General features: G+C 33.5%; 1 protein-coding gene across 11 annotated transcripts in view; it reads left to right on the top strand.

Moving 5' to 3' along the window:
• The first annotated feature begins 2,704 nt into the window (after positions 1-2,704).
• LOC117324379 (serine/threonine-protein kinase MRCK alpha-like) overlaps positions 2,705-26,411 on the top strand; it is a 64,268-nt gene continuing 40,561 nt past the window's right edge. For all 11 annotated transcript variants that reach the window (XM_033880222.1, XM_033880221.1, XM_033880219.1 and 8 more), the window contains exons 1-7: positions 2,705-2,885; positions 17,833-17,924; positions 18,559-18,642; positions 20,341-20,436; positions 20,784-21,026; positions 21,338-21,394; positions 22,454-22,597. In XM_033880222.1, coding sequence (XP_033736113.1) covers positions 2,705-2,885; positions 17,833-17,924; positions 18,559-18,642; positions 20,341-20,436; positions 20,784-21,026; positions 21,338-21,394; positions 22,454-22,597 — 897 coding nt within the window. The remainder of the gene's footprint in view (positions 2,886-17,832; positions 17,925-18,558; positions 18,643-20,340; positions 20,437-20,783; positions 21,027-21,337; positions 21,395-22,453; positions 22,598-26,411) is intronic.

Raw genomic sequence — 26,411 nt, 5'->3', positions numbered from 1 at the left:
CGATTTTTTTTTTTTTGGCGAGGGTTCTAGGGGACCGCCCCCAGCGGATTCAGGGCAGCGTCTTGGTAGGGAGTTCCAGGGGGCGAAGCCCCCAGGCGGAAAATGAATATAGCAAATTTGCAATCATTTGGGATCGTTTTCTAGAGAGTAAGTTGCATGAATTCATCGATGCATTCAAAGTTATAGCTGACGTGACTTTTATGTGCGAGAATAATATCGAAAGTTTGTAACTTGCTCGTGTAGAGACAGTTATTGACTTTTCGTTAATACAACATATTTATAAAGTCAACATGGACTAAAACAAAAATAAAGGACTTTTATAACCTTTTTTTTTTCGCAAAGAGATTAGAAATCCGAGATCGCAGTGTATTAGCGTGCGTGACCGTTTATATATATTAACTTTCGGCCATGTTTTTTTTTTATTTGATTAAAACATGTTTTATTCCATCAATATATACAAAAGGATTGGGCAAAGGCTTTCAAACTTATATGAAGCCAATTTCCAATTATATATGTTTTTAGATCTATCCACAAATGACAATTACAACATTGGATAATCGCGAGCATACATTAGAGAAAATTAATTTCATTACTTTCTGTGAAATTAAGATATGAACAGTACCATTTTCATTTTTTTCTTGTCTTGTTTAGGCCGCCGCAGAGATATCCTGAAGAAAGATGACAAAACCATCTTTCCCAGGGGCGGATCCAGGATTTTCGAAAGGGGGAGTGGTTCAGTAAGTTAGTGATAATGTGAGCGCCGAAGGGGGGGGGGGGGGGGGGGGGTTCCTGCCCCCCAGGATACCCCCACCCCCCCACCCCCCCCACCCCACTCCCACCCGATAAACCAAATTTATATATAGGGTAGGGTCCCCTCTCTTCTCCACTCATTCTTCGATAGGGTAGGCGTAAATGCTACTAAACAGTGCCAGGTTAGGACTCATTCGGACTCTGGGAGTCGTCTCAAAAATTACCCATAAGTTCTCCAACCGACTCCTTTCTCTTCTTTCCCACTCTCTCCATTTCTCCATACTGTACCCACTCTACTCAATTTCCTATCTGTTCTCGTCAGCTGAAAGGCCGTAAGGCTGTAATAGCGGACGTAAAACCCATAAATAAATAAAAATGTATTTTACCATAAATAACTTCAATTAGTTTATCGTGCTACCTATCTGATCCCAATCGATTGATCTGATCCATGCACCTCATCATATAGCAATAATCGCATGATATAGTAGATAATTAATCAAGAGGTTATATTATTTCATTTGCATGATTCCAATCAACTTAGATTACGGAGTACTTGTTTTAGAATTATATGTCATTGATATGACATGATCATAGTGACAAATTGTCTGTTAAATGATATGAATTCATAGATTGCATAACATACATGGATGTGAATTGTACGCATATATTGCATATATTCAACACAGTATATTAATGAACTCATCATATCTGTATTTATTGTATTATTTCATTTATTGTACGAAAAAAGCATGGACATGTATCTTATATATGTCCCTGGAAAATGGTATAATGTATTCATTGTGATAAAAAATATATGAAATTTCTCAATTGAGGTAAAATTGATATTGGAGAGAACCTTTGATATGTTGAGATTACTTGTACCCAATGCATTTGTTTAGATATAAATAAATGATAATAATAATTATAAAGTGTGCCAAATGAACAACAAGAAATCTGTGTTTAAGATTATTTTGGCCCCAGTGTAAATTGTATGTTATTAAAACACTAGTGCTTTTCAGACTCGTCCCGAATATATTTAATACATGTATATGTTAGTATAGTGGATTAGGGGACGCAACTAGTCTAGCCTACGAGTTCTAGCAGGGACATAAATGGTTCTAGATATGGAAATTTGAGCTGCTGTTATACACACCTTTCCTAATTAATGATGTTATTTATTGCTTATTACCAAATTTTGTTTTTGTTTGATATAAAGTATACTAAAATACGGTGCATACAGTTTACTGGTAGCAATATTCGACTGGTAACACTGATATTTATATATATGTAGGCCATGTAGGCCTAGGCCTAATAGCCTACAAGGAACTGTTTATCAGTCGATGTTTTATTTCAGTATTGTTTAAATCGGTTGAATATAAATTTGTTGTTACAATGAGATATAACCTATTTCAAAAACGCATTCTTGAGAACAGAAAATCAGAGAAAATTAGAAAATATAAACAGAAGGCTCGTGCATTATCATAATGTGAAAATGACGTCATCACAGACGCCTGCGTATAACCATTTCCCATAATTCTCCATTGATAACTTCGGTCGGCCATGTTGACATCTTCGTAGGAAATTTGCCGATCCATGGGTTAATTAACAGATCCAGAACGGGAAGTAGAAACTTTGTTTCACTGTGATATGACGTTGAAGCAACTCAGAAATAATCGTTCTATGCAACTAATGACTTGGATTCTAGCTGGGAACAAAAGGTATTGCAAACGAGCATTGACATTGTGAAGGAAGTAAGAGAAAATCGCGTTTTTGGTTGGTTTCCTTTGGAATCTGTATTATACTGTGATAAAATTAGGGTTGGTGCCCTTCCGCTGCTAAGTACAGTTAAAGCTCTCGGTATTGATTTTGGTTGGTGAACATTTCACAAAGATGAGGAAACGACAAGGGAGGAGGTAGCAGACGACTGACTAATGTGTTGGTTTGTGAGTCAGTCATGATGTCTGCCGAGGAGAGATTGAAGAGGCTCGGACAGCTGTATGTTGGGGGGGTGCAACATAGCAATGGCCAAGCCCTCAGCCTCGAGAGTCTCCTCGATGTTCTTATTGTTCTCTACGACGAGTGCTGCAGTTCCACTCTTCGGAGAGAGAAGAATATATCTGAGTTTGTCGAATTTGGTGAGTATTAATATCATAGTCCACAACGGGTTAGTGCCCGTGGCTACAAAACACAACCCAATACACAACACACGAAAATATGTCAGTCATGACAGCAATACTTCGCTATTTTTTGTACTTGTACATTACTCCCATGTATTTCTTATATATGCATATATTTCAATTCACTTCACCGAGATTTTGGTGCAAAGTTACTGCAAATAAAATGTCTGCTGAAGTCAAGGACATACTAATAAGGTTCAATTTTCAATTTGACAGGTGACCTGGTTTGTAAACCAACCGTACTACTTTATCATGTTCATAGTTAGATAAAGTATTTGTGTTGGTCTTATAGTATTGCATTACTGTGTGTGTGTTATGTCAAGTTTAGTATATTTATAACTGTTCAAGATCTATAATAAATTTAAACAGCATTTCAATTCTATAATATGATATTTCTTTTTCTGATTTTGTCTGAACTAATTAACTAACAGGCATCTCTTCAGTGTTGCAGTTTTGATTAAGAAATGCACTAGCTGATGAGTAGCTCAGCAAACAGATACATGTATAACATGCCAAAACTCTGATTTTCACTTGAACATTAAGTCCATGAGCTAAACATTGCAGTATAATACAAGACTTGTCTTCAAAAATTGGTTCTTGTGTACCACATTGCATCAAGAACTGAAAATACATGCATGCTTTGGCAAATTTATGGTACTTTAGAATTGTGCAGCAAGTCTATTTTGAATTTCAATAATTTTTCTGTGATGTTTTTAATGATTTGCTGAAGATGACACTAACTGTCCATCATTTAGTTTAACCCCACATGCAAATCGTTAGATAACAGCACTGTACTTCAATGAGGATAATAGTTTACAATGTTCGTAATGAACATTACACACAGCAGCTATTTTTTGTGCACCATCTCAATGGCACTTTTTCAAGTTTATGCTGTGACTTAAAATTGTTTTTTTAAGTTAATTAAAAATTCTAAAACTATATGCACCCATTTTTTTATTGATGCTAGTACATTGTAACTGTATAATGGTGGAATTTCTTCAAAGTGAAAACTATATTAAAAATTCAAAAGTTGATGTTTTTGTACTCAAGTCTTGAAATAAACACAATGTTCTGCTTCCTTTGAATAATTTTTCATGGATAATGTTGCCATTTTCCTGTAAAATAATGTCAGATAATAAAGTGACTAATGAAACAGCTTGAAGTAGAAATCTGTAAATTACATACCCCAACAAGAACATTCAGATGTTATGCCTAATTGTCAGTTTCCGTTTTTCATTGTTAATATTAATTTGGTTGTCGGTCTGCAATGATTTGTTACTTGAAAATTTCCCGGAAAATAAAACAGAAATGATAAATATACTAAACAGAGGTCGTGGTTTGTCATTACATATCCAATAATTTATGTCATATCTTTAACAATTCTTGTAAATTGATTTTCAAAAGTTTGGTTTGGTTTATTTTGTTTAACGTCCTATTAACATCTAAAGTCATTTAAGGACGGCCTCCCGTGCATGCGACATGTATGAGTGTGGTGAGTGCGTATGTGTGTTTTGGGAGGCTGTGGTATGTTCGTGTTAAGTCTCCTTGTGATAGGCCGGAACTTTTGCCGATTTAAAGTGCTATCTCACTGAAGCATACTGCCGAAGACACCCAGCAGCACACCCCACCCGGTCACATTATACTGACAACGGGCCAACCAGTCGTCCCACTCCAAATATGCTGAGCGCTAAGCAGGAGTAGCAACTACCATTTTTAAAGACTCTGGTATGTCTCGGCTAGGGGACAGAACCCAAAACCTTCCTCACAGCGGCGAACGCTCAACTAAAGGCCAAAAGTGAGGCATTGTCAAGGGAAACATTAGGAAGAAGAAAGTTATCAAGAAAGAAGAGAAAAGATAAGATCCCAAGTTTAGTCGCCTCTTACGATAATGCAATGGGGGCAGCAGGTACAATTAAGTCACCATCATCTTCTACAAAAAATGAGTGAAAATTATAATTATGATGGCTTCTTTAGTAACACAAGTGGTGATAGTTACACGATCATCTGTGTGACTTTCTCAGTTTATTTACTGTATTTATTGTAATAAAAGGCCCTGGGGCGGGCAATTTTTAATAGGGGGCGGGGGGGGGGAGCTTTTAATAGAAGGCAAAATTTCAGAGTTCGTAACAGTACTCCTGGACATAAAAGTGTGGGCTGAAAATGTGTTATTTTGAATTTTCTTTAAACTATTAAATGTTCTAAATTCTGCACACATATGGATAGATATTATCACTGAAACAGGTAAGTTTTTTATTCTTGAGTGGTGGTGGGGGGGGGGGGTCTAAAAAAAGAGTTGGGGGGGGGGGGGGGCGGGTTATTAGGAAGGAGGTGTTTATTAGAATAGATACAGTATTCAAAACTATAGTGAGAGTATGCTGATTTTTCATTGGTTGGAAAGTTGAATATTCTATATTTAGATTGTGTAGTCTGAAAGAAGGGGGGTAGGACACTGTTAAGTCGTGATATGCAGCATGCAGCAAACATCAACAGTCAAAATGGCATAATTTCCATTGAAATCTTGTAAGGGTGTCCAGAGTCGCTTACATGGAAATGATGTGGGAGCGTCCAACGGCGCTTACATGAGGCAAAGGGTAAAGGCATCCAGAAGCTCTTGCATGTGGCAAAGGGTTAAGATTTATTTGTTATACATTTTATGACAATGAGACTCCATTGACAACAGGCGAATGTCCAGATTCTGATCATAGCTAGTTAGATGACATAATCAGACATAGCTAGGAACAAATACTAGTCTGGTTACATTTTGGCAAGTAAATATTGGTGACTTCTTTCCGAACTGGCAAGTGCAAAATTCCTCATAATTTTAACTTTTTAATTATTTTAATTTTAATTATAAGATGCTACTAATTGTGTTAAATTGATCCACAATGTTTCACATTTGGGCAAGCACTTTTGAAGATAAACTTGCCGAAGGACCTGTATGTGTTGGCTGCTAAAAGAGTCAGAGTGCAGTGTTCATTTGACCTGATTTTATAGTCTGTAGCTATTGGTTTTTTCAATGACAGGTAAATTTATAAGTTGTCCATTATGACGTCACACTTGTCATCAGCTGCCTGGAATGACTTTTATCAGCACAGTCCAATATCATGATGACTACCAATTTATTTGGAGTTTTGATTTGTAACTGCTTGCTTATAAGGATTGATTAACACTTGTAGGGCTTCATAACATGTGCTAATGGGCAATATGGCCCACAGTTAATAAAGAAATTGAATATACATACACTGAGGTGACCTTACCCCTGAAGTCGACCTTTGAAATGCACTTTACCTGAGAGCTACTCATAAGTTTTAACCAGCATTGGGCGAATTTGGGAGACATTATAAATAACAGTTTAATTACAATTCAGTGATTTTTCAGCCTATATAAATAGAGTCGGGTACCGATCCCATTCCCAATGAGATTTCATTAAAAAAAATCCCAATTGTCCAGCGGAAATTCCCAAATAATTACCGATTTCAATTCCGGATATTTTGACCCGGTCGCTGTTTTTGCCATTAGTATACAAGTAATGTGCAAACGCTTGGGTGATCACGAATCGCCATAAAATGGCGGCCTCACATAATGGCAAGTACTACGCAAAGAAAATACGATTATCCGACAGCAAGGGCTCCAAAACCCTGACTGAACTATTTAAACCCAAAACACCAACACAGACGGCATTATCAGAACCCATAGTACATGCCATCCATTCCACTTCCGATTGTTGAGACAAAGCCTGCTACGTCGGTATCTTCACCACCTTCAGTCGCCGAGCTGGACACCGACTGTCAAATCAACATTGGTCTACTTAAAGGAAAACCAAAATCAGGTTGACGCCTTTTGATGAGAATTAATTTTGAGGGACCATAACACTTGTCCGCAGATGACCTCGGATCTCTGATCCTCTTGTTCAAAAACAAAAAAAGACAGACAAATACCCTTGTAAACACTGTCACAACAAAATAGAAAAAACAAAACCAAAGTGATCTCCATTAAAATTTTAATTGTTCGTTTATTGTTTTAATGTATATAATAATTTATTTGTAATTCAAATTTACAATTTTTCCCAAAAATATCATTTTCCACGTTAGATTTTCCCAATTTCCAGGAAAGTTATTTTTCCCAAAATAGGCTGAAAAATCACTGCAATTGCTTTTAATTGAAATGGCCAGGGGTGTAAAAAAAAATTCAAACCACTTCCCCCGGACAAGTAGAGCTCAGAAAGCCACTTGCAATTTCTACTTGCCCCAGTTTCATTAAAATATATAAAAAGTCCATCAAAAATTATTTATTTGATATTTAATTAATAAAAAATATTAACAATCCATAATTGAAATTGACATTATTTCATACTTCAGCTGCAGTTTCTTTTATTCACATCAGTTTGAAATTCTAAAAAACCTTTGAAGTGAAAGCTTCACAGTGCCACCAGCGACCTACTTTTCCCACCTCGGAAATTTGATTTCTCAACATTGAAAATAAAGATAATTCAACTACTAATTGTTTATTTTAATGTGTTTTAGTATACTTCTACACTACTGTCTTTCTGATAAATTCCTAATAACACAGAATTCAGGAAATCGAACATGAAAATCGTTTTTGAGTTAAAAAAATCTTACTTGTCCCGGACAAGTATACAAACATTTTTAGCTTGCCCAAACTCAAATTTTGGTTGCCCTGGATGTCGTGCAAGTGGATTTTTACACCCCTGTACATAGGATTAAACATGGAAATTTGGCAATTGTTTCAAGAGACTTAGTGTAGTATTGACTGGAAGAATGAAAGGAATTTTTGCAAAATTCATGCATGAAAAAGATTTACACTGGTACTTTTGATTATGTTTCATATTTATGGGTTTAATCAAGCACAAGTGGCCAGCACCTTATGTTGGACCTGTACATGTGTACATGTAAAATGCTGCTATTAGCCAGAGACCCCCAGTTAAATTATGTTTAGATGCAAAACATCGCATGAAGATTGAAGTACATGTGCATCTAGCTCACACTTCACATTATGCCTATATGTAAACAATGTCCATGGCCAGATGTCATCAACAGAACTTACAGAAGTTATCAGTTAGGTCAATTGACCACTCCAGCAAAAAGGGTCATTCAACTGTGTCTGAGTGACTGCTGGTGACTGTACATGTAGCAATGGTGTTACAACTACGTATACTGTCACCTTTAGAATTGAACAGAACAACTCACAAGTCAACAAATTCAGTTACTTGCCTGCATTGACTACTGCAGACACATTTATCAAATGTTAACTATTGAAATAAATAACCTATATCAGAAAGTAACATCAACAAGTGAAGATGCAGATGAAGCTTTTAGATAACTTGCAAATCAAGTGTGCTACAACAAGACGATCAACCAACGATGGCAGCATTTGATTGAGATTGATATTAACCTGAAGAACATCACATGTCCAGATTGGCAACTATTTGTGTCATTTTGTGATGTCAAATAGGTTGAAAACCATAATCGATTAATCTCTAAAATCAATTGTCTGCAACCAACTGATGATTGGTTAATAATCACATTGGATCTTAATTTTTATTATTTCTACATTATGTATACTAGTCAAATGCTAATGTAACTTGCTTACTTTGTAATGTATCTTCGCTAGCCAAGGCTTCTGATTACGTTACTCTCCACGAACCCTTGGCAGATAAAGTCGTCAGTTTCTGGCCCTCTATAGCAGGAGATTCGAAATTACCACCCTTTACACATTAAATTTTCGACCAATCAAAATGAGTGTAACTGATGTACTTCTTCGGTGATGTTTATAAACACACATGGAGGCTTGTATCATTTTGATGAGATATGTGAGCAATAACTTCTATCAATTGATCAAACACTGTGAATGTTGACCCGAAGATTGTTTGTTTCTGTATTTAGTAGGGCTGGGTACCGGTATTGGTAATAATTTTTGATACAATACGTATTGGTCAATATGGTTTCAATACACATTATGTTTTTATTGGTTATTGTGTTAAATTTGATAAGATTGATATTTAATGTAGCTCATTATGCTAGGTTAATACCACTTTATGAATTACTTGCTGATGGTTGTATGTTGTTTATTTATCTTATCACAAGTGTCATAGTTTGATTTTTTTTTAGGTATTTATTTCATAGTATCACTGATATTTTGACATGAATCTATAACTGTTAATTCAAAGCCACCAAAGATGACTAGATGCTTTAATAACTCTTGCATGTTTTTGAAGTTTCTTGGGAAAAACTAAATGCTTTGACCATAAATGCCAGAAAGTTAATCACAGTTTAACTTAAGTTAATTCTTGTTGAACTTCAATTCTTAGAAACACAAGTGCATCTATAATGAGGGCTTAACAGAAATTGAACGACATCATTAATGTTACGGTTTTCAGTGCAAAACGACATCATTAATGTTACGGTTTTCAGTGCTAGGAGCGCTATATTTACTGTGGTTTACATTGTCACACTGAGTGTGTGTTTACATTAGTTGTTTCCCTTTGTTGGAATCAAAAACATCATTGTTAGCCTCTTTCAAATACATGTACAAATGTGCAGCCATAGCTTGAACCGTGCTGGCAGCATGTTTACTATGACAAATAACCCAGATGTTGTGCACTATACGACAAATCCCAGATGTTTTTTTAAGTCAGACTTACATAAATGCTTGAACAAGAGCATACTTATTAAGAATTCTCATTGCCGCATTGAAATCTATCACACAGCAGAAACACGCCAACGTCATAACAATGAGACAATAGCTTGCCCTCCGATTCTAGCCCTACCTTCTTAACAAAGAGGGCTAAATTTCAGTAGGAGTAACCTCTGTGGAAAGTGGAATTCAGAACTCGGAAATAGTGTATTAGATTATGCCCAGAGGTTGATAATACCCCAGACTTGACCACTTAATTTTATTGTCTGTGTGAGATATATGCTTCTATAAAATTATGTCTAGTTGTTTATGTTCAATTTCTCTGTGTCTCATGTATCTTACTGTATTTTATTGCTAGTATCTAGCTGTAATAAGACATTAAACAATGCATACGTACCAAACCAAATTAGGCATGCCTGTTCACTTTTTGAGACTTGATTGGAATAACAAAGTGGCTGTTGGATTGATATTTCTTAGACTGCTATTTGTGATTATATAGTCGAGTAGACAAGATTTGCATTGACTGCTACCTACGAATTTAGTCCTTACTAGGCTCACATTTAGCTTGTTAACCAGCTGGAAGCAAAGAAAGTAAGGTTGTTCCCAACAAGACCACACAATTTTACTGTAGAAAACTGCTGATTGCTTGATACTTCACCAATTTTTGAACTCATGTAAACATTGTTAATACTTTCGACGACATCAATAATCTTTGATACACCATCCCCATGACCAATTTAGTTAATTATATGCATTGACGCATGTCAAAATATACATGCTTACGTTATTGAATTTCTCAAAGTTTTCCTAATTTTTAGGCAATTTTACACTGCTGATCATGTTACATTACCCTATGATGTTTTCAGTGTCTTAAACATTTAGTTCAAATGACCTCAGATTTAGAGATTGAAATGTTAAATGGATTCATAGGTGATAGTGTAAGAATGAACTTAAATCATGGGAGATTGATGTGTTTAATACAAGAATATAAATACTTCAAACTTGAAATAAAAATAACAGCAAAATTCACTCATATCATCTTTAGGTAAAGTTTAAGGGAGATAATTACATATGGTATATAGAAAGGCGAGAGTTAATTAAAAGGAGACTAAAAGCATTGCCAGATACACATTTACATGATGTCTTCCATTAGCCTCCAGCATATGCTTGCTTTCTTTTTTCATGTATTCTGAAATTTATTTCTTGCAAGTGTCACCATTTATAAATCAAAGGGTACAGCTAAAGTTTTTGATATACAGTATAGAAAATCTTATAGCTGCCATAGATAGCACAGTAACACTTAAGTTGTGGGGCACGCTGTTTATATAGTGCCATATAAACTTACTGACTTGGTGTATGTAGATAATCTGCAGGGTTTGTTTTCTGGATAATTTGGGAATTGCCACTTTAGTTAGAAAAAGTGTGATTTGAATTTGAATCATCTAGATTATTTTTGTCTCTCTTACCAAATTTAAGCGCATACAAAACTTCTAGGGTTCAAATTCTAATATATTTCGTCCTTTATAATTGTTCTCTTTCTAGTCTGGTTAATATGAAATCAGTAAATAAGTCAGAAAAAATTCAAATTTTTTGTTAATTTTGCCATCACCAGAAGTAAGTGGGAGAAAATTCAAATTATTTGTAAATAAATTTCCATCACCAGAAGTAATTGGTACTGTGTGCCTTAGCATATTAGTTGTATTATTTTTGTGTCTGAACATTTCAGTTCAAATGTTGATTTAATATTAGGGAAAAATCACTTCATCTATGAATTATGGGTAAATTTGTTGTGTAATTATATAGAAGTGACATTAAGCTATAGGTAGAAACTACTAGTGACATACATTACTGATACAAGTGTATGTGTTAGTGGTGTAGCAGCAGCCTGACTTCTGGTGTATCCTGTGTATGAGGTAGTGTATCCTGTGTATTAGGTGGTGTATGATATTAGGCCTGGTCTTGTTATCTGTTGGTTATAATTGTGTCATCTTTGTCTCATGCAAAAATGTGGGACTACAGCAATATAATTAAGCCACTTGTTCTATTTAACAGTTTCCCTGTTGCCCACAAAAAAACCTTGCTTGTTTGTGCTGATCTCGCTCGCCATGGCCATCTGCCATGGGCAGCAGAACTATCCTGTCTCCTTGAGATATGTCAAAAGTGCTATATCTATGTTCTCTAAATAAAAGTCTATAATTATTGATGGAATCAGGAAGCATCTATTTCATATTTTGACTCCATCGCCTTGTTGGTTGGGGACATGTTTTCAGTCTCTATTTAGGTAACAGCCTTTGCATGAAACCTGAAAGTTAGTACAATTAGTCTGGGTTCAGCAGCTAGGTAGATGTCCTCAGTTGGTGATAGCCTTTATCCTTTCTCAACACAGGCATAGGCCTGGCCATGGTGGAGTTCATCTCCTAGATTTTATTTGATTTTATTCTAGATTGAATCACAGGCAGCTGGCGTGGTTAGTATTTGTAGAAGAAATATCAGCCCCTGCTCCTAATATATCAATAAGGTGTAACATTTGAAAAGTCGGAAATGGGTGGTGAGCTGTGATTCAGTTTTAAGTTCAATCCGAATAAAATACACACAAACTTCATTAACACACCTTGGTTTAGAATCCTTGAATATCAACCAATCTCATTCTGATGAGAAAATGGACCAAAAGTGATCGTGATAGGCGACGATGCATCGACTGTGGAACGAAAGTAGGCTATATATCTTTTAGAGCAGTTTTGCAATGGGCGATCTGATTGGTCGACAGCTTTGTAAACAATACTGGTTTTATTTGTCGACCAATCAAACTGACTGTTTTAAAACAATTCAAAGATAGATAGCCTATAAACCTTCTTTCATTCCACAGTTGATGCATCTTCCGATCTTCAAGTGTTACACCTTGTTGATATAGTAAGTGAAGGGGCTGATATTTTTTCTATACGTACTAACCATATGCAGATGTCTGTGTTTGAATTAATTGATTCTATTTTTCGAAATACAATAGGATAAGCAAACAAAGATTAGAGCTGGACAATTTATGTCACATTGATAATCAGTGCAGCTCTTATTGTCCAGAGGTTTTTCTGCAATGTTTTAAAGTCAAATATCACAGTGTTACCATGATAGAAATTTATTTCTGTATGATAGGTTTGGTTTTCTTGTTTAGCTAAAACATGTAGTGCTTCCTTACTAAAATATTTTTCATTGATTGCATTATGAGTTGAAAGTCGCTGATATTATAAATAGAAAATATGTTTCTGCACATAAACTTGAGATCCCTTGCGCTACAGTGCTTCCTTAGAGGAAGTTAGTGATCATGAGGAAACATTCCCTTCAGATCGCTCTTCAGTTCTGAAGGTCAAAGGTCACATTATTCTTAACAATATCACAGCTCCCTTGAGCCAATTTTTTATGTGCATTAGAAAATTTATTTGATAGTTTATTGATAATTTCTGCATCTTCTGTAGAATTCAATTCTTGTTTTTTTTAATTTTTTTTTATTTATTTTTTATTTTATTATCATTACCATCAGTATTATTTTTCAATGCAAAAAAAGGATTTATATTTATAACTAGAAAGTCTTATTTTGGCGCATGCATCCACTCAAAATCTTCAACTTTGGGCTAGTTTTTGACAAACTCATTTTCTTATAATTATGATCTTTGTGTTTACATATTATCAATTATTGAGTTTATTGTATCAGAGATGATGTCAAAACTTCATCATCTTTGCCTACAAGAAGTCATCATGTAGTGTTAGTGCAGTTCATAATTGCTATTTATAGTCAAGAACAGCTGTGATAGTGATTCACTGTGTGGAAGGAATCCTTCCCCTAGCTTGTACAGCATTAGCATCCCAGAGATTGGGTAGCTTGATAAACAAATAGACATTGAAGAATGTATTATTTAGCATCTAAGTTTTTCAAGGATAGTCAAAAACATAATTTAAGAAATAATTGAATGGCCATACACCTTTTGTATAATTAGTAAAAACAAAGGTTTGTACAATAAATCCATGTAAGTTGGTGAGAAGCTGCTATAGGTGTATATAACCCTACCAGTGGTGCCAGTGTGCTAACAGACTAAGTATATATATATATATATATGTGTGTGTGCAGCAAAGAAAGTCAGCACTGTCTGTTAGATCTCAACTGTTAATCAAGTATCATGGGATTAAGCTTTAAAACTCAAGTGATACAGATGATGATAACTGAATATTTCTGCTTACAAACCAGTATGTGAATATTCTAAAGCTTGTGTATGGAATGTTAATTGTAAACGTGCAGTTTCAAAATTTAACATAAACAACGCTTTTTTTAGCATAGTATGTAGAAACATTACGGATTGCATGCTTGATTGACTGAAAACATAACCTCAAACTTGCATTTATGAGGTGTTGATCAGCATTTGCAGGCTTTCCTACTAATGTGATGATATCTATGTCAAAAAACTTCCTAAGTAAATTTAGATACTTCCTGGTATGGAGATTCATTTAACGACGAGTTGTTGGTCAGCATTTCTACCAGATCTAGATTTCCAACCTAGTTCATATTTACGTCAAAATTCATTTCATCGATAAATTGTAATGTTCCTTCTCTGTGACAGTTCAGGCTCATCAGTAACACACATCAAGATAAATTGATAAGAAAAAAAATAACGATCAATTGAAATTGATAAAACTACAATCAATGAAAGGTGAAGATTTTACATTGATGCCCTATACACTGAATTTCAGGTTTAATGACAAAATTTCATCTTGTAAGAGATGTGTGGGCCCTGCTTTCAGGAATTTCAACATATAATTTTCTGTTTGATTAGCACTATATCAGAAGTACTAAAAACTTGTGGGCAGTGATAACAAATAAAAAAAAATGGGCGATTTGTGTGAATGATGTGAGGGTATGATAGGGTGGAGGATGTTATCTAGTTTGTGTGTCAGGACAAAGCTATGTTGTTGTTAGGCTACACAGGTCACCTAAAGCTGGCTTCCTTCCTTTAGATTACATACCTCCTGTTAAACTTATGAGTGATTGTGTATCCGCACTGCCTCTACTGTCTGATAGCAGGTTACTGACACGTTTGTATACATATGTGCTGTAAATATGACACATTTACACCTTGAAATTACAAAGTACTTTGTTTTGACTTTTGATTACTACTTAATAGATGCATACATGTATATCTCCAATAATTGTGAATCCAGGGTTTCTTATAATAAAAAGTTATTTATTCAAAATTATCTTGTGCATAAAAAGTGGTATATATAATGTATTTAATTTGGCGATTGATTTCCTAGCAATTTGATTGGACTGAATTATACATATATTTACATAACAATTGCAGAACTATTCACTTACATGTTGTACGAAACTGTTTATCAGTATAGGTCATGATAATGGATCATGGTGTCCTAGTAATATAAATGTGACTCATCTCAGGCTGTCCCCCAGCAAACTGTGTCCAAATGTGTAGACATGCAGCCTAGACTCATGCACCTGCATATATATATATACAGTTGATTCTGTAAGAGACTTGAAAAACAGTCTCTTAATGGATAGTGGTCTCTTTAATACAGATGGTCTTTTAGAGCATAATAGAGACACATCATAAGCATTTTATTAACTTCATTTAATGTCATTAACAATAATGAATAATATAAAATTAACAAAAAAAGTAGCTGACATTTTCTGTTTGATTTCATTTTATTTATTTATATTAATTTCTTATTCAATTCCTCTAAGATTTTGTTCACTGCAACAAGAAGCATGTTCAGTATATATATTAGAGGTTTTTATACCTCCATCAACAACGGCACATTTTCCTGAGGTAGCTTTTCCAGTGACCGGCGTATCATGCTCCCGCTTGCGGAGCTCTTGTTCCTTTAGTAGAGCAAAGCATATTGATTATTATTTACATGTATTGTTTCCCTATGCCGTATACCATTTATTTTATTTTGTACCTTAAATCCTGGTCTGGATATATACTTGCCTCAGTTATTAGTTACATTACTGCATTTTCTACTTCATAAAGAAGATTGTTGAAATGGTCCCATAATAGAGATGGTCACTTAAACAGATTCGACTGTATAGCTCTAGTTTACTCATTTACATATCATGATTCGAAATACAACATGATATAATCATGCTTACAGTAAGTTTACTTTTATAGTAAGTCAACACAAACGTAAACACACACATACATATATATAGGATCTGAAATTGAAACCTGCTGAAGGTTTCATTTTTTGCAAAGTTTTGGGGAAAATTCAGGGCTCAATTAAGGGGAAATATTTTTTTTTAGAATTTCCATCTTTCACAAATTCATAGAAGTTTCCTTTCTTCGTTTCTTGTTCCGGCCCTTTTCTTCCTTTGTGTTAGTATAATACCATCAAATGAAAATTTACTAATTAGAAAAACTTTAAACATGAATTTGGTGCACATGAATTGAAGAGAATTAGTGACTAAGAATTGTGATAACATGGGTATTGATTTCACATTAATTTTACCATCCACCTTTTAACTGAACAACATGTACAGATTTAATGGTTTAAAAGACCAGGCTTTCATCTGATCAACATTGATTTTCCTATGAAACATATTAAGAAAGTCATAGGTAAGAAAAAGAAACAAGCAAAAAGCTAAGACTTCCTGATTGAGGACTCGTATTATGCAAGTAAACAGTATCAAACACCTGAGTCAGTAGACTTTGTGTTTCTTCATGTCCTTGTTCCTACTTCAAATCAATGACAAATTGTTTCATAAACTAATTATATCTCAGTCTACAGTTAAAAGGAAATTATATAATGTATATGTACTGATCTGTGACCTGTCAGCTAATTGTATATGATGTGCATGACTGCATGCAGATTTTTAAAAACAACTTTTATAGAGATTTTATAGGGAAGTAATATTACATCAGAGAACATGTTTTGAACACCTCCAATTGGATTTTGACCTTATTGTCTTGTAGATCTGAAGTCGGTGTGAATAATTTACTGTAATTTGTATACACCTTGCTACATGTTGTTACCTTGAGATTAATTTGGTACGGGTAGAACATACCGTATAATGTGTAGTATAGTTAGGGTGTATCGTAATATGCAAAACAAAACAAAATCGGCTTAAAGGAAGGTGTAGGAGTTTCAGCAGCCAGTAAATATCACATAGCACTAGACAACAAAAATACACTAGGTGAGTTATGAGGAAGCGTCTTACTGATGAATTAGGTTTCAGTAATGAGCAGATGTAATATCTGCAGCTGGCACGAGTTTTGTGGTGTTGGGTATCCGACCGTATCACATGTACAGTACCTTTGTAAATCTCATTTTACTTTTGTAAAAAGTTTTGCAGAGTTTTAACAATTCACATTTGGACACATTTGGACCTTGTTTATATTAACCAAGAGAGTCTCAACTACATTTGAAGATCTATATTAGCACCCTGGTATGTCACACAGACAGATATTAGTGAGATGACAAGTACAATACTATGTCGTGCAGATCATTAAGTACTTGTAATGTATGTAATGGTGGTGTAAAGTCATCATGCTGGGAAGTATTATCTCCTGTAATGAGGATTTATACCAGTCTGTGTCAATACATTTATATTGGATCACACATTATTTAAGTACACTGGAAGTGGGATCAGGAGATTTTAAAGATGAAAACTCAATTAAACAATTTAGATAGACCCAAGACTTACTACATCTACATTAAATTGGCCACTCCTATAGATAGTTGCAAGTGAAGCAAATTTTGAATAAATCTTTATTTCTATACATAATGATTCATCTTGCAAAATAAAATAGGATACTTTTGTTCTTTGATTATATTTACAACCTTCATGTCATATATATAGAAAACAGGACTTATATAGTGCAACCTGCATGTGATATATACTGTACATTGTATATAGGAAATATTATCAGATCAATTTAGATAGAATTATAAAACTAGTTTAATGATATGTGGGTTTTACTGTAAACACAGGTCAAAAGCTGAAACTGGGTTTCTACTATATACATTTATACACTACATTTTACACTACTCCATCAAAAACTGATGATGGCGACGAACGATGCAGCAGCATTTATTTGCCTGAAGACCTGATCCTTAACTGCTGTATCAAATCACTAAAATACCAGGCATGATTAGCCTTTATTAATTATGTCAAACTAGGATTAAAATTAATACTTGTAATTGTTATAATTATTTTGTGAATTTACTATTCTAACCAATGTTCTTCATTTTGTAGCCAAGCCAGTTGTCAACAAGATCAAACAGTACAGGCTTCACCGAGATGATTTTGAGACAATCAGGATTATCGGCAGAGGTGCTTTTGGAGAGGTAAGTTCAGTCTCATCTGCACCGGCTAGTAAGTTACTGGCCATTTAAAGTCTATCCTTTCCTAATTGAGTGAAGGGTAAGGTCTTGATTGATGATAATGAAGATAGTGTTCCAGATCAACTTTGAACTTACAAGCATGCAGGTGTCTGTTTATAATGTTTACATGAATCTACAGAATCATTTCAAGATTCAACATTTGTATGTTTCTGCAGCTAGCTAACTACATATGAATGAAGGCATGGCCTCCACTTTGTTAATAAAATGCTGCTATCGATGCAAATTCTGCTGCCTCACAAATCAAATTTGATGTAACTGGTCCTGGAACTGGCAAAATCAATAAGAGTTGTTACAAATGTAGAGCTCCGAAATGCTGGGATGTATATTACACTACTGCGATTATATGCTTGATATCAGTATCAAAGTGTAACATGTAACTATTGCTGTGTCAGAGTGACTCACAAAGACGTTACTCTGGTCACAACCCAACAATATTTAACTGTTATGTAGGTGTTAAATCTGTACAATCAGTCACATTCAGTGTGATATGTGTGAAACATACGTCCTACAATCTGATTGCGAATAGTCATATACCTACACCAATAAATGTAATTATCAAATTTTATTTTCATCTCAGGTGGCAGTGGTTAAGTTGAAGTCAACAGACCAGGTTTTTGCAATGAAAATCCTCAATAAATGGGAGATGCTGAAACGAGCAGAAGTGAGTAATGAAACAAAAAGACATTGTCAGTTTGGGTTGAATGGTCATTTGTATAATAAAACCAGAATTCACAATATTTTAACCTAGTGATACAATAGTAGGTAATGTGAACTTGTATCATTTGGTATACAAGCATGTTGTAATGTATCCAAATAAAACTGAAAGCATCATGTGGCTGTTAAGATGATATGATCATGATGAGTTAGTTATCTAATGTATGTGTCTATCTTTCAAAATAATTAGTTGACTTCATTCTTGTGAAGTCCCTTCACAGCTGTGTAAGGTTCAGCAGCATACGCTGTCAAGTAGGAAATGAATATTTAAAGATTGTACGAGAGAGGCATCTTCCCAGAACACATAGCCTCCATTTTCTGCTTCCACACATGGTTATGCTTGTCACATTGTGGCAGCAGAGGATACTGACCTTTAACTCGGTATGAATGATATATGCTAGACGTTGTGGGGTAATTTGATTTTATTAACATGATATATAGCTCTTTGGTTTTAGTTTCATGCATTTCATGCCAGGTATGACATGTTAAGATGTTAAAATCTACTGTAGAAAAAAAAGATAAATAATTAGAATAGTAATAGGTTCCTAAAAAAATTATAAACAATTATTCCTGATCTTAATTTTTTTTCTATAGATCAACTTTTATTTTGATAAGTTTAGATTGTAACATATCAGACATGCAGATTTCAAATTCCTATGCCATTAATTTTCTCATTTCATTGATAAGAATAAACTGAATAAATTAAATAAGTAAGTAAGTGGGTGTTTGTCATAAATGAACACAAATCTGAATTGAAAGTTGGCCTAATCTTAGAAAGGTTGTCTAACATTATACATCCTGTAATAATTCCTTCATAGCATTCAATAATAGCATATGATAAAGGTTTCATTTTAATGACACAGATTTTCTCTTGTTTGACCAGCTTCCCACAAGTAAGTTATAGTCATCTGTTCGAAATGGTGTCACAGTTGAATCCATTGACCAAAATTTTCTAATTTGTGAATATCCATTATACATGTTTCATCGGTAACTTTGAACGTAACTAATCAACAATGCAATAGAGTATCTATTGTAACAGATGTGGAACTGATATTAGTGTCCTTGACCCAGTTTATATATTCATGAAAGTAATTAACAGAAACTGGAGGATATTTTCCAATTGGATTAAGTCCTTTGAGAGATTAGACATCAAGTGTGTCTAGTATTTACTTCGGAGTTTATTACACAGTTTGTCAAAGAAAAAATCAAGGACTCAAATAATTCTATAATGTATTTTAAATGAAAAAAATGTAAAGATGAAAGTAAATTAATTAAGTCATTTAAGAACAATATTTGTTTATCTGTTGGGTTTATCAACCCATGAACAGCTTGGGTCATTTTGAGACGGGGTCTCTTGTAGTAGTCAGTGACTACTTCACTTAACAACAGAGGTCTGTTGCATGCCATTCAGAGCAATTAGAGTAAAGTGCCTTGCCCAAGGATACAACCATGATTACACAGACCGGTCGGTTTTCAGCTTTCTTAGAGAAAAAAAATGCAACTGGTAGGGAGTATTCAAGAACAAGTACATTTTGTACAATATTTGTAGTAGAGAGGAAAATCAATAATGAATCCATATTACCACTGTTTCCAGGTAAAGATATTTTATTTTTAGAAATGGATTTTCAAATTTGTCATTTTTCAGACTGCTTGTTTCAAAGAAGAACGAGATGTGCTGGTCTATGGTGACCGCCACTGGATCACAAATCTCCATTATGCATTTCAAGATGACAACTTCCTGGTAGGTAGTTAAGAAAATGTTGGTACATTATTTTCAGACTTGCAATATCAATTCTTTAATCAGTATTCACTATTTTCAGAAATTTTTGGTTTAAACAAAAAATTCTTTGTATAAAATTTGAGTATTTTTAAACAAGTTAGTATTGAATTTTAGTAGTCGTAAACTTGTTGATTTGAAGTAATTGTAATTGTATTGATTTACTGTGATGATGCACAAAAGATATAACCAGTATGTCATGTAAACACCATTTGTGAGGATTTCTTGTAATTTCTTTGTCCACAATGACTGGTATGATATTGTGTAACACAAGTAGACATGTTAATTGGTCTTTACTATAATCATTTCAGTACCTTGTGATGGACTATTACTGTGGAGGTGACCTTCTAACACTACTGAGCAAGTTTGAGGATCGTCTCCCAGAAGACATGGCCAAGTTTTACATCGCTGAGATGGTGTTGGCTATTAGTTCTATTCACAAGTTATGCTATGTGCATAGGGATATAAAACCAGACAATGTTCTCATAGATCAAAGTGGACATATAGTGCTAGCGGATTTTGGTTCGTGTCTTCGTCTTCTGGAAGATGGAACGGTAAGCTATAAGTTATCAACAATTATGTAACCTGAATGAGTTACAGTTTATCTCGCAGTGATGTTCGGCAATACAGTGTATCTGAATGTATGAATAGTTTGATGTTGACATCCATCTAAGTGCGCAATACAAAAAAGAAGCATATGACTCTCATCATCATTCTCATATTTCTGATCAAGATTTCAATTATTATTTTTTATCCATAAAAAGTTCAGCTAACAATAAAATAATCTTAATGAAAAATGTTTAAATTGAACTATTTAGAAGCTGTAGAAGAAAGTATGCTATAATATAGATACTTCTATTTTCAGGTGCAGTCTTCAGTGGCAGTTGGTACACCAGATTACATCTCTCCAGAAATTCTTCGAGTAAGTCTTCTACATTAGATAACATTCCTGTTCAGCACATAGCTTTTCTGCAACTAGAAAGTCCTCTTGTGGAGTATCTTCTCCATTTAACTGTTGGTTAGTCCAAATCTAAAGATGACACATTCGTAGTTAATAAATTTATATAAGATATTTACAATTTAGCCAATATTTAAGGAAAAAATAGTTATAGAAGTTGCATTTTTTCCACATATCAAATTTCACTTTTCAAAAGTCAGTTTTAAGTGTTAAATTGTCCTTGTCAGTTCTCTCTTTATAACTAAAAATCCTTCCCTTTGGAGTTTTGGAGTCTTTTCACTTTCCCAATACATCCACACATGATTTCTGTTACCCATTGAATTCTCTTGGCTTCTGTCTAGTCCTATAATATAAGACTTAGAAGGTTAATATCATGATTTTGTAGGTTTATTATCTGATATTTACATCTTTGTTATCTTTTGAACCTGGAAGTCTGATCGATAGTTGCAAAAAACATGGAGCAAATCTCAAAATTACTAACCAGTATTATACAGTGGAGCATTTACCCACCTTTTTTTACATTTAAAAGTTTTATCCATTAGAATAAATTCACTAGTAAACAATCTGTAACGTGTGCCGCCATATTGTTTGAAAGTTTTATCTTTGCTAGAATCATGAATTTCTCGCTGACAGTGTATGTGTTTTTAAATTGTCGACCATGAACATTCCCTGGTGGATATCTGTGGGGATTTGCACATTTTTTGCAAATATTGATAAGACCTTTTTCAACAAATTACAAAAATGTAAACATCTGATGTTAAATGTAAAAAATCATGATATGGACCTTCAGAGTCTTATATTATAGGACTAGGTTTCTGTCTTACATTGCCAGCAGAGATTTTTGGGACTCACTAAAACATTGAATTCCAACTATATCTCTTAGTATTGGGACTCATCAAAATATTTTAATGGTCTTCCAGACTTGACTGAAAAAAATATTCTACAAAAAATTGGTTTGCAAGCCGCTACCAGCCTTGTTAATGCCACGTACTTGATAACTTATAAACTTTGATATCCTTACAGGCTATGGAGGATGGCCATGGCCGATATGGCCCCGAGTGTGACTGGTGGTCATTGGGAGTCTGTATGTACGAGATGTTGTATGGAGAAACACCATTCTATGCAGAATCTCTAGTGGAAACTTATGGCAAGATCATGAACCATCAGGTAAGCTCACTATTTTATAAAAGGTCTTGTTTAAATGTACCTCTCTCTTCCTCTCTCTAATCTGGTCAAAAGAATTTTAGACTTGTAATTTATTATTAACTCTAAGAGGTCTGCAGAGTTATTTACACATCAGAAGCAGTGTACTGCATCAGGTCTTGCACACCAATATGCCCAGTACCAAGTGTTGACAATAATATGCAAAATGAAACATCTACACTTACTGATAAAAAAATTGTTTAGATGATAAAAATAATTTGTACTTTTATCTTTGATAATGTAAATTTTGTTATCAATTATTGACAAAAGCTGAGTGAGTTGGGGACAGACTAAACCCAATCAATAATGCCACCATGAAACCATAGCTGTGTGTATTTATACCCAGCGTTGTCCCACACATCCTCGCAGACATGCATGTATTACATATTTCCAGGGTGCCCTTTGGTATTTTCTGTGTTGAAGAGACGTAATACACTGTACATTAGATATAGCTTGGTTCCATCCTTGTACATTCCTGTCATCTGTCTATAGCAACAAAGATGTATAAGTTTTACCACTGTGGGGAAAGCTTTACAGAAAAAAAACCCAAGATTTTTATTACAGATCCATATTACAAGCAATTATGTGAAGTAGCTAGACAGAAAATCTGAATTTGTGCCAAAGTTTATTTGTTATTTCAATTTTATGATATTATGCATATTTAGCCATATTTTACCTTATGAATGAAATGTTCACTTGAGGGTTTTCATTCAGTGAGCCTTAATCATTTATTTATCTCCTAACAAAAATTAAATATAGTAAAAATATGATACATGTTCAGTGAAGTCTTTACTTAGGTTTTGGGTCACATCCCCGAAGAATGAAGAAAGGCTTTGTCATCTTGTTGGTGGTTTTATAATAATCATAATTAGGATAATTAGAAATTAGGAAAAATGTTATGTATGGTTTAAGTGACGATTATTTTAATTCAAGTTTAAAAATAGAGAAATCAATATTCTAAAGAAAAAAATGTAAATACAATTCATTTGAACTTTGCAAAAACTACCTTTTAAGTAATGATTTCTGATTGTCTTTTACATGTAAATGAGTTTTAAACAGACAGTACATAGTTTTCCATTATCCTGACCTGATCTACTTACGTGCATGCAAGCTGTTCTAGCAAAAGCTGCTGTAGATACACATGGAGACAGGGACTAGGCAGTTCAACAAACCACATGTGACTGTTTGCATGTTAATTGGTAGATTACTGAGTTATAAGACACATGCACCACACCAACATCTACAAATAGCTCCACAACCAGCACCAACACCTCTGTACACATCTTCATGTTGTCAATAATTCAAGATAGTAAAAGGTCAACATGATACTGTGATCATTGTTTTGTTATAAACTCCTCTATTTTATACTCTGATCATTGTATGATTATAAACTCCTCTATTTCATACTCTAATCATTGTATTATTATAAACTCCTCTATTTTATACTCTGATCATTGTATTATTATTAACTCCTCTATTTTATACTCTGATCATTGTATTATTATTAACTCCTCTATTTTATACTCTGATCATTGTATTATTATAAACTCCTCTATTTTATACTCTGATCATTGTATGATTATAAACTCCTCTATTTTATACTCTGATCATTGTATTATTATAAACTCCTCTATTTTATACTCTGATCATTGTATGATTATAAACTCCTCTATTTCATACTCTGATCATTGTATTGTTATAAACTCATCTATTTTATACTCTGATCATTGTATTGTTATAAACTCATCTATTTTATACTCTGATCATTGTATTGTTATAAACTCCTCTATTTTATACTCTGATCATTGTATTATTATTAACTCCTCTATTTTATACTCTGATCATTGTATTATTATTAACTCCTCTATTTTATACTCTGATCATTGTATTATTATAAACTCCTCTATTTTATACTCTGATCATTGTATGATTATAAACTCCTCTATTTTATACTCTGATCATTGTATTATTATAAACTCCTCTATTTTATACTCTGATCATTGTATGATTATAAACTCCTCTATTTCATACTCTGATCATTGTATTGTTATAAACTCATCTATTTTATACTCTGATCATTGTATTGTTATAAACTCATCTATTTTATACTCTGATCATTGTATTGTTATAAACTCCTCTATTTCATACTCTGATCATTGTATTATTATAAACTCCTCTATTTTATACTCTGATCATTGTATTATTATAAACTCCTCTATTTCATACTCTGATCATTGTTTCATTATAAACTCCTCTATTTCATACTCTTATCATTGTATGATTATAAACTCATCTATTTCATACTCTTATCATTGTATGATTATAAACTCCTCTATTTCATACTCTGATCATTGTATGATTATAAACTCCTCTATTTTATACTCTGATCGTTGTATGATTATAAACTCCTCTATTTTATACTCTGATCATTGTATTGTTATAAACTCCTCTATTTCATACTCTGATCATTGTATTATTATAAACTCCTCTATTTTATACTCTGATCATTGTATGATTATAAACTCCTCTATTTCATACTCTGATCATTGTATTGTTATAAACTCATCTATTTTATACTCAGATCATTGTATTATTATAAATTCCTCTATTTTATACTCAGATCATTGTATTATTATAAACTCCTCTATTTCATACTCTGATCATTGTATTATTATAAACTCCTCTATTTTATACTCTGATCATTGTATTATTATAAACTCCTCTATTTCATACTCTGATCATTGTTTCATTATAAACTCCTCTATTTCATACTCTTATCATTGTATGATTATAAACTCATCTATTTCATACTCTTATCATTGTATGATTATAAACTCCTCTATTTCATACTCTGATCATTGTATGATTATAAACTCCTCTATTTTATACTCTGATCGTTGTATGATTATAAACTCCTCTATTTTATACTCTGATCATTGTATTGTTATAAACTCCTCTATTTCATACTCTGATCATTGTATTATTATAAACTCCTCTATATTATATACTCTGATCATTTTATGATTATAAACTCCTCTATTTTATACTCTGATCATTGTTTCATTATAAACTCCTCTATTTTATACTCTGATCATTGTTTCATTATAAACTCATCCATTTTATACTCTGATCATTGTTTCATTATAAACTCCTCTATTTCATACTCTGATCATGGTATGATTATAAACTCATCTATTTCATACTCTGATCATTGTATGATTATAAACTCCTATATTTTATACTCTGATCGTTGTATGATTATAAACTCCTCTATTTCATACTCAGATCATTGTATTATTATAAACTCCTCTATTTTATACTCTGATCATTGTATTATTATAAACTCCTCTATTTTATACTCTGATCATTGTATGATTATAAGCTCATCTATTTCATACTCTGATCATTGTATGATTATAAACTCCTCTATTTTATACTCTGATCATTGTATTATTATAAACTCCTCTATTTTATACTCTGATCATTGTATTATTATAAACTCCTCTATTTTATACTCTGATCATTGTATGATTATAAACTCCTCTATTTCATACTCTGATCATTGTATTGTTATAAACTCCTCTATTTCATACTCTGATCATTGTATTGTTATAAACTCCTCTATTTCATACTCTGATCATTGTATTATTATAAACTCCTCTATTTTATACTCTGATCATTGTATGATTATAAACTCCTCTATTTTATACTCTGATCATTGTATTATTATAAACTCCTCTATTTTATACTCTGATCGTTGTATGATTATAAACTCCTC

Source organism: Pecten maximus, chromosome 3 (assembly GCF_902652985.1).
Source record: "Pecten maximus chromosome 3, xPecMax1.1, whole genome shotgun sequence".
Lineage (NCBI taxonomy): Eukaryota > Metazoa > Mollusca > Bivalvia > Pectinida > Pectinidae > Pecten > Pecten maximus.
This window is presented reverse-complemented; position numbering and strand designations above follow the sequence as displayed.